At 29.7% G+C, this 14106-nt stretch overlaps 1 protein-coding gene across 2 annotated transcripts; it reads left to right on the forward strand.

Moving 5' to 3' along the window:
- The first annotated feature begins 269 nt into the window (after nt 1-269).
- On the forward strand, nt 270-6713 carry LOC130961023 (UDP-rhamnose/UDP-galactose transporter 4-like). 2 transcript variants are annotated; one of them, XR_009079338.1, is made up of 6 exons: nt 270-543; nt 1328-1560; nt 3301-3485; nt 3632-3832; nt 4203-4516; nt 6063-6299. XR_009079338.1 is itself a non-coding variant. In XM_057886630.1 (6 exons), the coding sequence occupies exons 2-6, from the start codon at nt 1431-1433 to the stop codon at nt 6384-6386; spliced, it is 1002 nt and encodes a 333-aa protein (XP_057742613.1). In that variant the 5' UTR covers nt 277-543; nt 1328-1430; the 3' UTR covers nt 6387-6713. The 2 variants fall into 2 exon arrangements, 1 of the variants encoding a protein (XP_057742613.1); XM_057886630.1 differs by having other exon boundaries at nt 277-543; nt 4203-4364; nt 6063-6713.
- Nucleotides 6714-14106: the final 7393 nt, after the last annotated feature.

Consider the following 14106-nt stretch of genomic DNA (forward strand, 5'->3'; position numbering starts at 1 on the left):
ATATAATTTGTTTAAAACGTGCGCAAGTTTTACAAAATTAATTTCTATCAGATTAAATTAATAAAATAAATTTTTTTCTAATTTTATTAACTACATTGTTTAAAGATATTAATAAATTTTTTGTTGTTAAAGATATTTTAATAAATAATTAATTATCACAAAATGGTAATAATTAATTAATTATCACGGGTGTAGACTTGTTGACCAAATTATCTGAGTTAATGATTTGACGAAATTCCGTTTACTCAGTTGTAGAAGCTTTCCTGGCAACTCACCTCACCTCACCTTTCCTTTCGTCGATCACTGAATCTGGACGTTACAAAAGCAGCTGCATTTTCCAATTTAAAAACCAAACTCACTCACACAACCCCTAAAACTCTAACATCAAACACAACACAGAAAAGAGAGAGAGAACCAAAGACCCCCAAAACGCTGCGTTGCGCTGCGTTCTTTGGTTTTTCTCTCCGACGACACTGCTCTTCACATTTCTGCAGCTACTACTACTTTCCTTCACCTCTTCTCATCTCCCCCTCCACCAAAACGGTGCGTCGTTTATTCCCTTCACAATTCAACAAAACTTCATTCAACTTGCTTCGTTTATTATTGTGTTCTATGCTACTTTCTTTTTTTTTCTCATTTCGTTTTGAGAACTTTTGCTGTGGTTTCTTACTGGATCAGTACTTGTTTAGGGATCGCGGATCCGTGTTTCTTGATTCGGTTTTAGCTTAACTTTTTGCTCAAGTTATTTCTGCTTTTATAATGGTTTCCTGATTTGTGTTCACCTTAGAGTTCAAATCAGCTTCGAATTTACTGCGTATGTGAAGAGAGTAACGGATCTGGAATGAAGTGTCTAATTCTGGTTTAATTTCACGGTTAAATTGGTTTTCCTTTGATGAATTGTGTCCCTGAGAATGTTGGATCATGATTGTAGTTAGATCATAGTTCATGATTGCAGCTCTATTATGTATTTTCATTTTTCCTTTTTTGTTTAAACAATTGATTTTAAGTAAATAGGTAAAGAGTGAATATGCTAATTAGTAATTAATAAAAGGAAACATTTATTAAATTGATGTGATATGGTTCAATTAGTTAAATAAAAAAAAAAACAAAGATCCTCTATCATTTTTCAAGTTACAATTAGGATGTTATGAGGTAATTTAATGATTTTAACATTTTTATTTATGTTTCCCCCTTTTTCCGTGATGTTTTGGCCAAAGAAGGTGTGTCTAATCCTCTGGATGGGGGTATCTGTGAAGCAGTATGAAATTCTACTTTATTTATACAATATGTGTTTCAGTTCTGGTGACCTATTTTTTGTTTAATACAGATAAAATTTTGGGATTCCAAACTTAGTGATACATTCCTTCATATGAAAGTGAAGCTGTGACTGGTGAGATAACCAGTTTTTGAGTTGGAAGCTATAGTTTAATATGTCTTCTGCAAGCAAGGGCGACAGGAAGGCTACCCTTGATGCAGCATCATGGTTGTTCAATGTAGTCACATCTGTAGGAATAATCCTTGTGAATAAAGCATTGATGGCTACTTATGGTTTCAGTTTTGGTATGGCTCCATCATGATTATTTTCTTCTACCATTTTTCTTTTGGTCATGCCTTTAATTTACTAAATTAGAAGTTTCCATGCTCATTATGTTTGTGTTATTTCATTAGCTACCAACTTTTGTGTATATTTTTGCCAAGAAAGATGTGTCCATGTGTGTGTGAAGGTGTAAAGAAGAAAGATTCTATCATGTGCTTCTATTCTAAACTTGATGTTTCATGTGTGTTTCGCTCTAATATTATCAGTTAGCTTAATTTAGATTGTACAACTTTAGTAATTTGACCTAGGTATATAAATGACCTGATGATAGACTTGTAAATTTAATGTTGCATGGAACTGGGTTAGAAATTATTCTAAACTGCAATTTTGGAGGTGTCTTTCTTTTATATTTATTATTATGAAATAGAAATTTCATTGCAATAAAAGAGAATATATAAGAGAGGGTTGGTTTCTTGGTAGTTCTAGCTGAATAGGTTACAATTTGGCATTGAAGATGCTTGTAAACATCAAACTTAGGTATAGTTAACAACAGACATCAAAAGAAAATCTGGGCAAATGGGTCGTTAATGTTATTCTTTCACCCTATATGCTGAAATTGTATCCTCACAAGCTTATTGGATTTTTTACTCACAATAAAGGACAGCTAAACCAAGGACTTGTTCTTTGTTTGATATGGCATTCACATTGGTTTTGTAAGTGTTTACTAAGCATATCCAAGAATTCGTACCATGGAGTATGTTTTTTGCTGATGATATCATCTTTATGGGAGAATCAAAGGAAGATTTAAACCAGAAGCTAGATTTGTAGAAAGAAGCTTTAAGAGGTAATTGATTTGTGTATAAGTCATAGTAAAATGGAATATATAGGAGAGAAACACTAATAGAGAAGTGAAAATTGGAGGAAAAAAAAATAGACCAACTGTTATATGAAACAGAGTGTCGGACAACAAGGAGTGAGCATGAGCTTAAGTTTAGTGTGGTAGAGATGAGGATACCTAGATGAATGAGCAGCCAAACAAGACAAAATAAGGAATGAGGACATAAGAGAGAAAGTTGGAGTAGCGCCTACCGTTGAAAAGATTGTAGAATCTCTTCTTAGGTGGTTTGGACATGTGGGGAGAATATCATTAGAACATTCAATTAGAAGGGTAGCTCAAATGGAAGATAGACGTGACGAAAGATAGAGGAAGACCTAAAAGGATCATACAAGACTACAAGAGGCAGTCAAAAGAGATCTATGTGTAAACACTTTCACTTAAACATGACATATGATACAATTACGTCATTTGATCCATGTAACTGAACCCTACCTATGGAGATAAGCTTTTATTGTTGTTATTATTGTTGTGTGGTGTTCAAAGCATGACCGTTGCTCTTTAAAACATCATATGGAGGGAATGAAAGAAAGAATACACTACATTAAGTTTCTTTGAAATCCAAAAAACCTGTCACCACATTGAAGATAAGCATTAAATTTAGTTTTGATTAGGAAAACTTTCTTGGAACTACTGCTTCATCTGCATCATTTTCGTTCTGAGACTGATAATCACAGTACTGTCAATTATTGAAAGTCTTAAAATAATGAGAATAACATTGGATGACCAATTAAAAACCTCTTCTAGGTAGCACAGCTAAGTGGAATTTGGTTTTGGTTTCTTCTGATGTTGTAAACTACTGAAGTTTTGCCCTAGTGTTGGTCTTAACGTGGCTGCGCCAGAAAATGCTAATTATGCTACTTTGCAGCTACAACTTTGACTGGTCTGCATTTTGTCACAACAACTTTGTTGACTACCATTCTTAAATCACTTGGATATATCCAAAGCGCTCATCTCCAATCATCTGATATCATCAAATTTGTTTTATTTGCAAATTTCTCCATTGTTGGAATGAATGTGAGTTTAATGTGGAACTCTGTTGGTTTCTATCAGGTACCTTCTGGACTTCTTTCAAAATCCTCTTTGTGCAAAATAAAATAAAATAAAATAAAAATCAGTCTTTTGGGCTTATAATAATCACTTCTTGCATTGGAGATAAGTATTTATAATTATTGTTTCCTTTGAAATGAAATTGTCAGATTGCCAAGCTGAGTATGATCCCAGTATCTTGTTTCCTGGAAGTTGTTTTTGACAATGTGAGATATTCAAGAGACACAAAGCTTAGTATTCTTTTGGTTCTGCTTGGTGTTGCTGTTTGTACAGTAACCGATGTCAGCGTCAATGCTAAGGGTTTCATAGCTGCTGTAGTAGGAGTTTGGAGCACAGCACTGCAGCAATATGTAAGTAACACGCTAAAACTTTACAAAACCCTCAGTCTTGGTTGGAAAATAAAATCTCGTCAAAGTAAATTCCTGTCATAAGAAGGAAATTCTAAATAGATAAAATGTTCACTTTCAGATTCACAATGCTTGTTGGTAACATTCATGTATTAAGAAATAATCAGCTTGTTGTAGATCTAAACATGAATTGGATGACCTACAACAATTTGTTTGTTTATCTAGGGTTTTTTCATAAACAGTATTCTTGGATGCTTCTTTGGAAGACCGAGATAACTTATTTTAGTTGATTAAAATTCTTACTCTTCCTGTTATATCTGGGTCTCATGATCTTGATTTTTTGAGCTGATATTTTATATTACCTTTTATGCAGTATGTACATTACCTTCAAAGAAAGTATTCTATTGGATCATTTAACTTGTTGGGCCAGACTGCACCAGCACAGGCAGCTAGTTTACTGCTAGTAGGCCCCTTTCTGGACTATTGGTTGACAAACAAACGAGTTGATGCCTATGGCTATAGTTTGACATCCATTGTAAGTTTCATTGTCTTTCCTTTTCTTCTAAATTTTTTGCTGTGAGGAGGGAGGTAAGCAGAAGCTAGTGAAAGTTATTTATATCAGGTTGGCCCTGTCATATTTTTCTGGTGGATACTCTAGCACCAAGGAACTAGCCATGCAGTGCGTAAGTGCGTATCACTTACATTAAGATTCTCCTGCTCATTATAGATTATCCATTCTACCTGTTGCTTATTATGAAAAACCGCTTGCCAAGCTCTACTGCCTATATTTAGTATCAAGTAGATATAAAACCCTTGGTTGACTATGGCTAAATCTTAACTCATTTACAATGCTTCTCAACCATCTGTTTTAAGCCTAGTAAGCATTGCTTGCAATCTGAAATTCTACAAGGATCTTTCTGCAAATTTGTTGGTTCATAAGACTATCCTTTGGAATCTAGAATTCTAGATAAGACTTCAGTAAAAGAAACATGTCTCTAAAGTGCATAAGCTAATTGCAGTTTCTCTTAGATGTTAGAACAATGCTATTTATATTAATCATAACTCACAAAATGATTCCAAGGTGGATATATTAGCATATATATATAAGAATATATTATTCTTATTCCATAGTCCAAATAGATTCCAATGTATTCCAATACATATTCCAAACAAATACTTATGACTGTTGATTGTGATCAGAAAAAGAAAGAAAAACTCTACTCGAATCCATTTGTGAAAGACTATACTAAATAAGACACATAACGAATTTCCAAAATTGAAAAAAAAAAACTAACATATTGGAAAAAGAATTAGAGAGTTAAGCAGGTCTTTTGAGGTTCACAAGTAGCTGAATATTTATTCCAAAAGGGCTTATTTGATTCAGTCGTATCGCGTAATCCTTTAAAAGGGGTTTTTAAGTGAGTTATTTCAACTCCATGCTTTCTTCCCTTTGTGAAAAATTTAGCAGAACTTAAAAGATTTTTTTTTCTTTTTCCAAATAAAAAAATTTTAAAGTGTATTATCATACCTATGTTCCTTGCGGAAATAGAAGGCGAAATCAATCCATTTTTTTAGTTCTATGTTTTACATTCATTCTTTCTATTTTTTATTATTTTAATAATATATTATTATATATAGAATTAGATTCTATTTTATACTCCTCAATATAATCTTTTCTATTCATCCTATTCCTATTAACTGAATATATTTTTTCTCCATCTCTTATTCGATGTACAGTAATTTTTTATATTCATGAGTTCTGTGTTTTATCTACCCTGATTTGCCAATGATGATTCTCAACCTTCCTTCATCTCTGACTGGTAGGCTCAAAAAGTCCTAATATATATATGTAATAATAGTGAATGCTTGAAGATTTATACACATGAAACTTTCAATTTCAATATACACATTTTCTGATGGTCCCATACTTGATTTGCATCATATCCAAATTTGATTCTAGTTATCTTTCCAGTTATTATTAGATTAATTTGGATCCCAACATTTCCTCCAGAAAATTACTCTCACTTTTTGAAACAAACAACTTATTCAATAGTTGGACCAACTCTTTCTTGTGCATGGACAATTATTTCTTTGGAAATGCGGCTATCATTTTCTAAGTAAAGGGAGAGTATCCAAATTCCAAATATGTAAACAATGTCAAGTTTGTGAATCTTCCAAATTTATATACACATGGAACACCATTATTAAACTGAGCTGGTCTTCTTCTCTGCAGTTGTTCATCATTTTGTCTTGCTCTATCGCGGTAGGGACAAACCTCAGCCAGTTCATATGCATTGGTAGGTTTACAGCTGTATCATTCCAAGTCCTCGGCCATATGAAGACAATTCTGGTCCTGATCTTAGGATTCATCTTCTTTGGAAAAGAAGGTCTCAATCTACAAGTAATTCTAGGTATGGTCATTGCAATAGCGGGAATGATCTGGTATGGCAATGCTTCTTCTAAGCCAGGGGGGAAGGAGCGCCGTAGCTTTTCCCTTCCTAAAACTCAAGATTATAGTTCACTACCTGTATCCTCTGAACCAGATGAGAAGGTATAGAAAATAGGAAAAATTATAGTATAAGTTCACAAGAAGAGAGAGAGTAGTCAGTAGTGAATCTTTTGATGAAGTTCGGAAAATGCAGGTGTCCTTTTAGGTCAGTTGATTAATTTTATTTACTGGTCAAGGAAATGCTGAATTATTTATGGATCATAATCATTTAATCTTTGCTTTTGTGTTATTTTGTTTTGGAGGGAGGGGGCGAGATTACAGTTATTTGTTAAACGGAGGGAAAGTATTTTACATTGTGTTCCCAATTTCTTTTTTTATATATACAAAAAATGTTACAGCTACTTTCATAGTAATGTACTATAATGTTTAATATAATTGACAAAAAAACAAAGAAACCAAAAATACAAGGAATGTGTGTATGTGGCCTGACCTTCCAGGGATGGACATGCTTAACATGGCAGAAATGAAATTTTTTGATATCACTGATATATGCGGGCCTTGGATTCTATGCACTAAATTAAATGAAAGCTTTAATTGTTCATGGTTTTAACTTACTAAAGAGGATGAGGTAAGGTAATTCGTGTTTTATCAGGTATCTAATCGAAGTAAAATCTATATACCCCATTACATTATGACAATGTATGGTATGTATACTAATCAGGTTCTGGCGATGGCCAAAGTTGAATAAAGAGCCTAATAAATGCCTAACATTATGTTAGGTGGGATTGGGGGTAGTGTAATCCTGAATAATTGAAGTTCCTTTCTGGAAGGTTTTCTTAAGATTCACTTGACTATGGTCCCAACAACAGCTAGATCTGCATATTTAACATAACACTTTAGAGACAATGGAAAAAAGCAGGGCCTGTAATAAAGGCCTGATTTTCTGAGACATGGGGAATGACGCATTCATGCAACACAGTGAAAATTAGGTTAAAAATTTGACATTTAAGGCGTCATGTACCACCATTTCTGTAGCAGCAGGTCATCAGCACCTGGTCCTGTCCAGAGTTAAAAAATCTTTTCACCATTCTCTTTTGTTTTCTTTTGAGTCTGCCATGTGAAATTGTGAATTACAATATTTGCTAGTACTACTTACATAATAATTCAATTTCCCGTTTGTTTTCTTCGTTGCACAGATAATTTTAGAACTTCAAATTCACATTTCGGGAATAATTTTTAGTTTGGCTAAACTATTTTGTCATTAAGGGAATAATTTTTTTATTCTACTACTAACAAAGTAATTTGAATAAAATTTAGGGTGTTTTAATCAAATTAACAACTATGATAGTTTAGACATGCAGGAACATATTTATAGTGGCAATACGGATTCAAGAGGCAGTAGAATCTAAAGCTAGAATGATATGTAAAAGCCCAGCAAGCATAGGCGTTATCATTGGTGATCTCATTCTGTAACTATTATTAACAACACTTCACTTCAGTTCAGTGATTCCTCCCTCTTGTTCTCTGCAACCAAAGAATTTCTCCATCATCGGACAACTTTCAGAATAAATTAATACAACAGAACTCTCTCCCAAATTTCGAAGACCGATTATTTTGCTTTTATTTTTAAATGAAGTGTCTCTGAGTACGTAAAATCTTGGAAAATGCTGTTAACATCAATTGGCAAGCATTTAAAAAAAAATCATATTTTAGATAAAGGAAAATGTTTTGGACTATTCTTCTAGGCCAATATTAAGAACTGTGTTAAAAAATATGAGAAGTTCTAAAGAATCACTTTGATGATCAATTATTTTTTTAAATTTAAAAAGAATATTTTATAAAGAGGACATTAATTTTTCATAATTCATTTGTGTCTAATAATTCAATTTTATTAGTTTAATTAAAACATTATGACCATCATTCTATTATTAAAATAAAAAAATCTGAAAATCAAAATAATTCAGTCATAACTAGCTAAAAAATTTTTAATTTAATCTTATTTATATAATTTTTTTATATTTTGATTTTTTTTTATCTCACTCTCTTATCACTCAACTTATTACATTATATTCCTAACTATTAGGATGTAACATATCATATATTAATAAAACATTTTATAATTTAATTTTCATAATAATATAAAGACTAATCATAATTTGAATATCATTAATGTTAATTTTTTTTGCAACCACTAATTTATTTTTTTCTTGCGGTTTCACTGCACCCACATAATATGATAGAGGTTTGAAATAATCTAAATTTAATTATCATTAATTTTAATTAATTTTTTTTATAATTACTAATTTATTATCTCACTTACATAATATTTGTTTCATATTTTTTAAAGTGGAATAATAATTATTCTGATTTTTTAACACAAATATTTTTAAATTTTATCATAATTAGATTTAAAAAATATCAAATATTTAAATTAATTTATTCAATTGATCAATTTACTCATAATATCCATAAGTTCATACACATAACATTTATAATCATATTAATAACATCCATAATTTCATACTCATAATATTTATAATTTCATACATATAATGTCTATACTTAATAATTTTTTACAATTAACATTATCAAATTTCAAATTATGTGTCTTATTTTATTTTTTAAATTCTTATCTCATATGTATACTAATGGATCATAATTTTAATTATTTTAATATTTTTTATTTAATATTCATATGTATACTTATTTATTATTTATTGATTTTAATATAATGAGTTAATAATTACTTTTAAAAATTTATTTCTTAATTTTTTTATATTTCATTTTCTATTTTTTATTTTTTAATAGTCCATATGTAAAATATGAGTTGTATAGTAGGAGTTATTAAAATTTTTTAATTTAACATCTATAATTTTATATGTGTAACATCTATAATTTTAAACACATAATATCTATAATTAATGAATTAGTATTAATTTATTATTTATTATTTTATTTTGTAGGTTAAAAACTAACAATTTTGAACGTTTTTAATAAATAGAGACTAATCAAATATAAGATATTTTTTATTGTTTATAAAATGTATTGAGGTGATTTGAGATTTTTTTTTTAGGATTAAAAATATCAAAATTAAAATTTTTTATTTGAAAAAAAAATTATAGAATTATAAATGTAATAATAATGAAAGAGTATTTTTTATATTTAATTTACATTAAATTTAAAATTAATTTTTAATATAATTAAATGAGAGAAGATAATTATAAAAAAAATTAATTATATCAATTAAATTTAGAGAATAATTAACATTTTCTTATAAATACAAATATTATTAATTATGTATTTTTATTTATTATTTAAAATATTTTGATTACCTAACATAACTCCAAAATAAATATTAAATTATTAATTATATATAGACCTAAAATCAAAATATAATATGAAATAAGAATATATCATACAAAGATATCTCATGAAAAAGAGTTTCAAATAAAAGGTAGCTCATAACAAATTACCAAAAAATAAGATAGCTCATAACAAAAGCAACTCTACTATTCTAGAATAAACTAAACGTAATTATATGCATTATTTTAGAATTTTTGTAAATACACCCCTCACTATTAAAAATGATGAACTCATGATATTTATAACTTAAAATAGGAGAATGGTGATAATATTATATCTCTAACTTATTTTTTATAATTTTATTCAGATAATTTATAATCTTAGAAAAGTAAAATATTTTTGAATAGGAAAAGATTGAAAAATACTTTTTGATAAATGGTCTATCTATCATGTGTTCTTAAAGCACACTTTAAGATTATAAAATAAGAAATGGCACATATTAACCCTCGTTCAACAAATAAGTCAAACTTAATAAAGACAAAAGGTCCAACTCGCATAGAAGACTTTCGACCCATACCAAATCTCTTTAAAGAGGTCGAACACCATGATAAAAGACTAACTCTGCTTGTCCAAACAAGTAACTGTTTTCGCGAATCTCTCCTACTATTTTTATCTTTCCTAAAAAATAGATCTCAACAATTTTAAAAATAAAGGAAACGGTCATCCACCAATAAAAGCAGAATTATTCTAACAAAAAAGTGGTTATGAAATCTACTATAAGTATACGGATGTCCTCAGGTATAATTTACGTTCTAATCTATTAAAAACTTGCTTAAAATCCTTGCTAATTTAAGTATTGAAGTCTCTTGCATGTATCCTCCACTTTTTCACGAGAAACTCGAACGGCAACACTTCGGTCTAAGAACGAGTCGGACGCTGTCTCAAAAGGAGTCTAAACTTTACATTCAGACTCAAAATTAACATTTCAAATAACTCTCGAAACAAATTATAAAACACGAAAGTTTTTATTGAAAATATAAAAAATTTAAATTTTTAATATATTTATTTTATATTTATTAAATAAAAATAGTTAAAAATTTTTATTAGTGATAAATTTATTATATATCCTAAAGGGACATTTTAACTAAATCCTTTGATAAATTATATATTGCTCATTAGACAATTCCATAATAAATTTATATGACCCTGATTTCAAGAACTTAAGATTAATGCACCGTTTTGTGTTGAAGAAGTAAGAATTACTTTATGGGCCATCTAATGTACAGATGTGTCTGTACAGATTTTTGTCTTTTTGTGGCTGAAAAAGTGTGTCATTAAAAGTGTTGTTTAAAGAGAAAGTGTTACCCTTAATCGTTAACTTGGCTCTGATACCAATTTTTAGATGTAATTTCTATTAACTCTTCATATTTTGCTTCGAATAAGTTTATAATTTGTATAGATTTGGTTGGTGGTACTTTATAGTTTACAATTTTATAAAAAGTATTGACAATTTCTACTATTACTAATTCTGATTTCATTTTTATAGTTTTTAAATCTTGTTTTAGTTTATAATATTCTTTTTTGCATGGATTATTGTATATAAAATCTTTTATCTGTTTGTCTTTTTCTTTAATATAATTTTTCAAATCTTCAAAAACCTCTTTTATTTCTACACTTTCTGTTGTTTCTAAATATCTTTTTAATTTTTCAACTTCATTCTCCATTTTTTTCTTTCAACAGCTTTAATTCTTTTAAGTCATAATATGGTTTTCCAGGCATTTAGAAATTTTTTAAGTTTAGCTCCAACTTGTTTATATTTATTCTTATTTCTATCCTTTTTATTATAAGGTCATTAATTTCGAACCGAAGATTATTTAATTCCTTTTATACTCCTTTATTTTACTTTTTAATTTTTTCGCCCTTTTCCTATTTATTTTATTTTCTGGTCTTTCAATCTTTGTATGCTTCATTATTTATCTTAAAATTTCTGCAAATTCTATCATTGATTCATCACTATTTTTTAGAGATTCTATTAATTTTTCTAGTTATTCGACTTCTCTTTTTAACTTGTCATAAATTATTTTTAGAGCTTCAAATGCTCTTTGATTTATTTCAGAAAACTGTAAATAATTCAATCGATTTTCTCTTTCAAAAAGCTCTTGTTTCTTGTCTTAATAAGTTACATATATTTTTTCTTTATTTATTGTCATAATTTAATGTTTAGGGTTTCATTTAATTTTTCGACCTTTTTTGTTAATTCTTTTATTTCAGAATTTTCTTCTTTAATCTTTAACTTGGATAAACTTAAAGGGCTATTAATTTTAGATTCTCTTATTTGAAAATTTGATGAAACTAATTTTTCTGATGGTTCTTTTAATAATAGAACTGGGTTTTCAATAGCTTTATATTTTGGTATTTCTGCTTTTACAATTTTCTGAAATAATTCATCAACATAAATTCTTTCTCTGTTTTTAAATATTATACTATGATGGCTATTTGTTAAAGCATAATTTATTGCATATGTAATTGAAAAAGGTTCATCGTCTTGTTCCATTAGATTCTTTCTATGAAATTTATAAGCCAAACTTATAGATCTTCCAAGGTTTTCAGTTGATAAAGGTATAGCATATCCGAGATGGGCATTGAATTTAACATTTACGTTTGCCAAGTTTCCATGAACAATTCCAATTATTTGATCTATTGGGTCATCAGTAATTCTTTTATCACAGATTGCTAAGCTTATTGGTGAATTAATTCCTTTCATATATGTAGATTTGATTAAGACTTGTATAGTACTAATATGAATCCATCCAATTTTAGATCTTTTTGTTGATCCTTAATTTTCTCAATCTGTTTACTCAATTCTTCATCATTTATCAAAGCTATTTCAAGTTCTCCATTGGCGGATTTTATCTTTATAGGGGCTTCAAGTTGAATTTTTCCATAGTATATTATATTTTTTCTATTAAAAACTTCTTTTAAAAGATTTTGTTTATTGAAATTTTCATTTGATTTGAGATTTAATTCTGTTTTTAGAACAGCCTGTCTTTCATTATCTAATAAAGCAGTTAATCTATAATAATCAGATTCTTCTGTTAATTCTAAGCTTTCTAAATAATTCATAACTAAGAAATTAGGATAAAGGCGTACCTTTCTGGAGAAAAACTTCCTTTATTTAGTATATTTTACATAAAATGTTTTTATCTCCAGAGGGGAGATTGTAGATACTAACTCCAGAGGGGAGTTTAGAATTGGTTTTTTCTAAGGGAATTCTTCTTCAAACTATAGAATCGCCTCGGCAGCTTCCTCCTTGCTCTCCTAGCATATGAGTACTCTTAGCCTCCTGCTTTCTATGGTTTGATGATTTCTACAATTGTCTAAGCAACCTATTTATAATGGTTGGGTCTGATGGACAATTCCCATCCTTACCCTTCTTATGACGGCATTGCTTACGTCATTGTTTATTATCTTGCACCAGCTACATTGTTGGTGCTCTATGACCTAAGCGCTTACGTCATTATGTAATAATGTTGAGAGATGCTTCAGATGTGCTGTCCTCCTCTTTCATTATGTGGCCTTCAGATGCGTTGTCTCCTTCCTTTATCATGTGGGTTGATTCCGTTTCATTATTGCTTTCTTCAGATAACTCTGAGACACATAGCTGGCACTTGTGGTATGCTCTGTCTTTTATCAAATAGCAGAGATTCCTCTTTATCCCTTCGGGGAGCTTTTCTAAGAGTCCAGATAAGTTGTAGAATGCTGATTCAAATTCCACTAAGAGTCTCATCTCTCTTTTTTCAATTTCATTCCTTTTACTGGACACAAGCAAAGTATTTCTGCTTTTATAATTGATTCTTGTGTGAGATTCCCTTGTTATCTTTTGAGTTCTTTCGAAGACCCTTGCTAGTGTGCTGGCTAGTCTTCCTTCATGACTGTAGATTGTTAAATCTTGAACTTGATCAATTGGTTGAAAATTTCCTGGGAAGACGGACATGAAGATTACTTGATGTGCTGGAACCAAGCATTCTTCTTCTTCATTAAAAATAGGTTGACTATTCATAAATTTTAGGGATATATCCCTTGGATTTACGTTGTCAATCATATTTTTAAATCTCTTTACTGCATCAATGAATCCTGCAGGAAACTCACTAATAATTTTCAAGTCATTAAAAATTAAAATTGTATCAATTAATCCATACTGGAAAAACTGATAGGTGTTAGATGGGGAAGCATCTGGAAATATAACCAGCTTTGTTAGCTGTTCTTTGGCAATAGGATAATATCCCAAGATTGCCCTTTTTTCTTCAGTCCAATTTAGGACTATGTTAAGGGTTTCTCTGAGATTTGATCTACAGACCCTTTCTTTTCCTTGATTTCAGCCCTTGTAGGAATGTTTCTTATTATTCCTGTTCTCTGGGTTTGAATTGGAGCTTTATCTGCTCTTTTTAGGGTTTGCTCTGGATGAAGAGCTTCATATTCCCTGAAAGATTCATTTGCTTCTTCCAGTGTTAAAAACCCTCCTTTA

This window comes from Arachis stenosperma, chromosome 2 (genome assembly GCF_014773155.1).
Source record: "Arachis stenosperma cultivar V10309 chromosome 2, arast.V10309.gnm1.PFL2, whole genome shotgun sequence".
Classification (NCBI taxonomy): domain Eukaryota; kingdom Viridiplantae; phylum Streptophyta; class Magnoliopsida; order Fabales; family Fabaceae; genus Arachis; species Arachis stenosperma.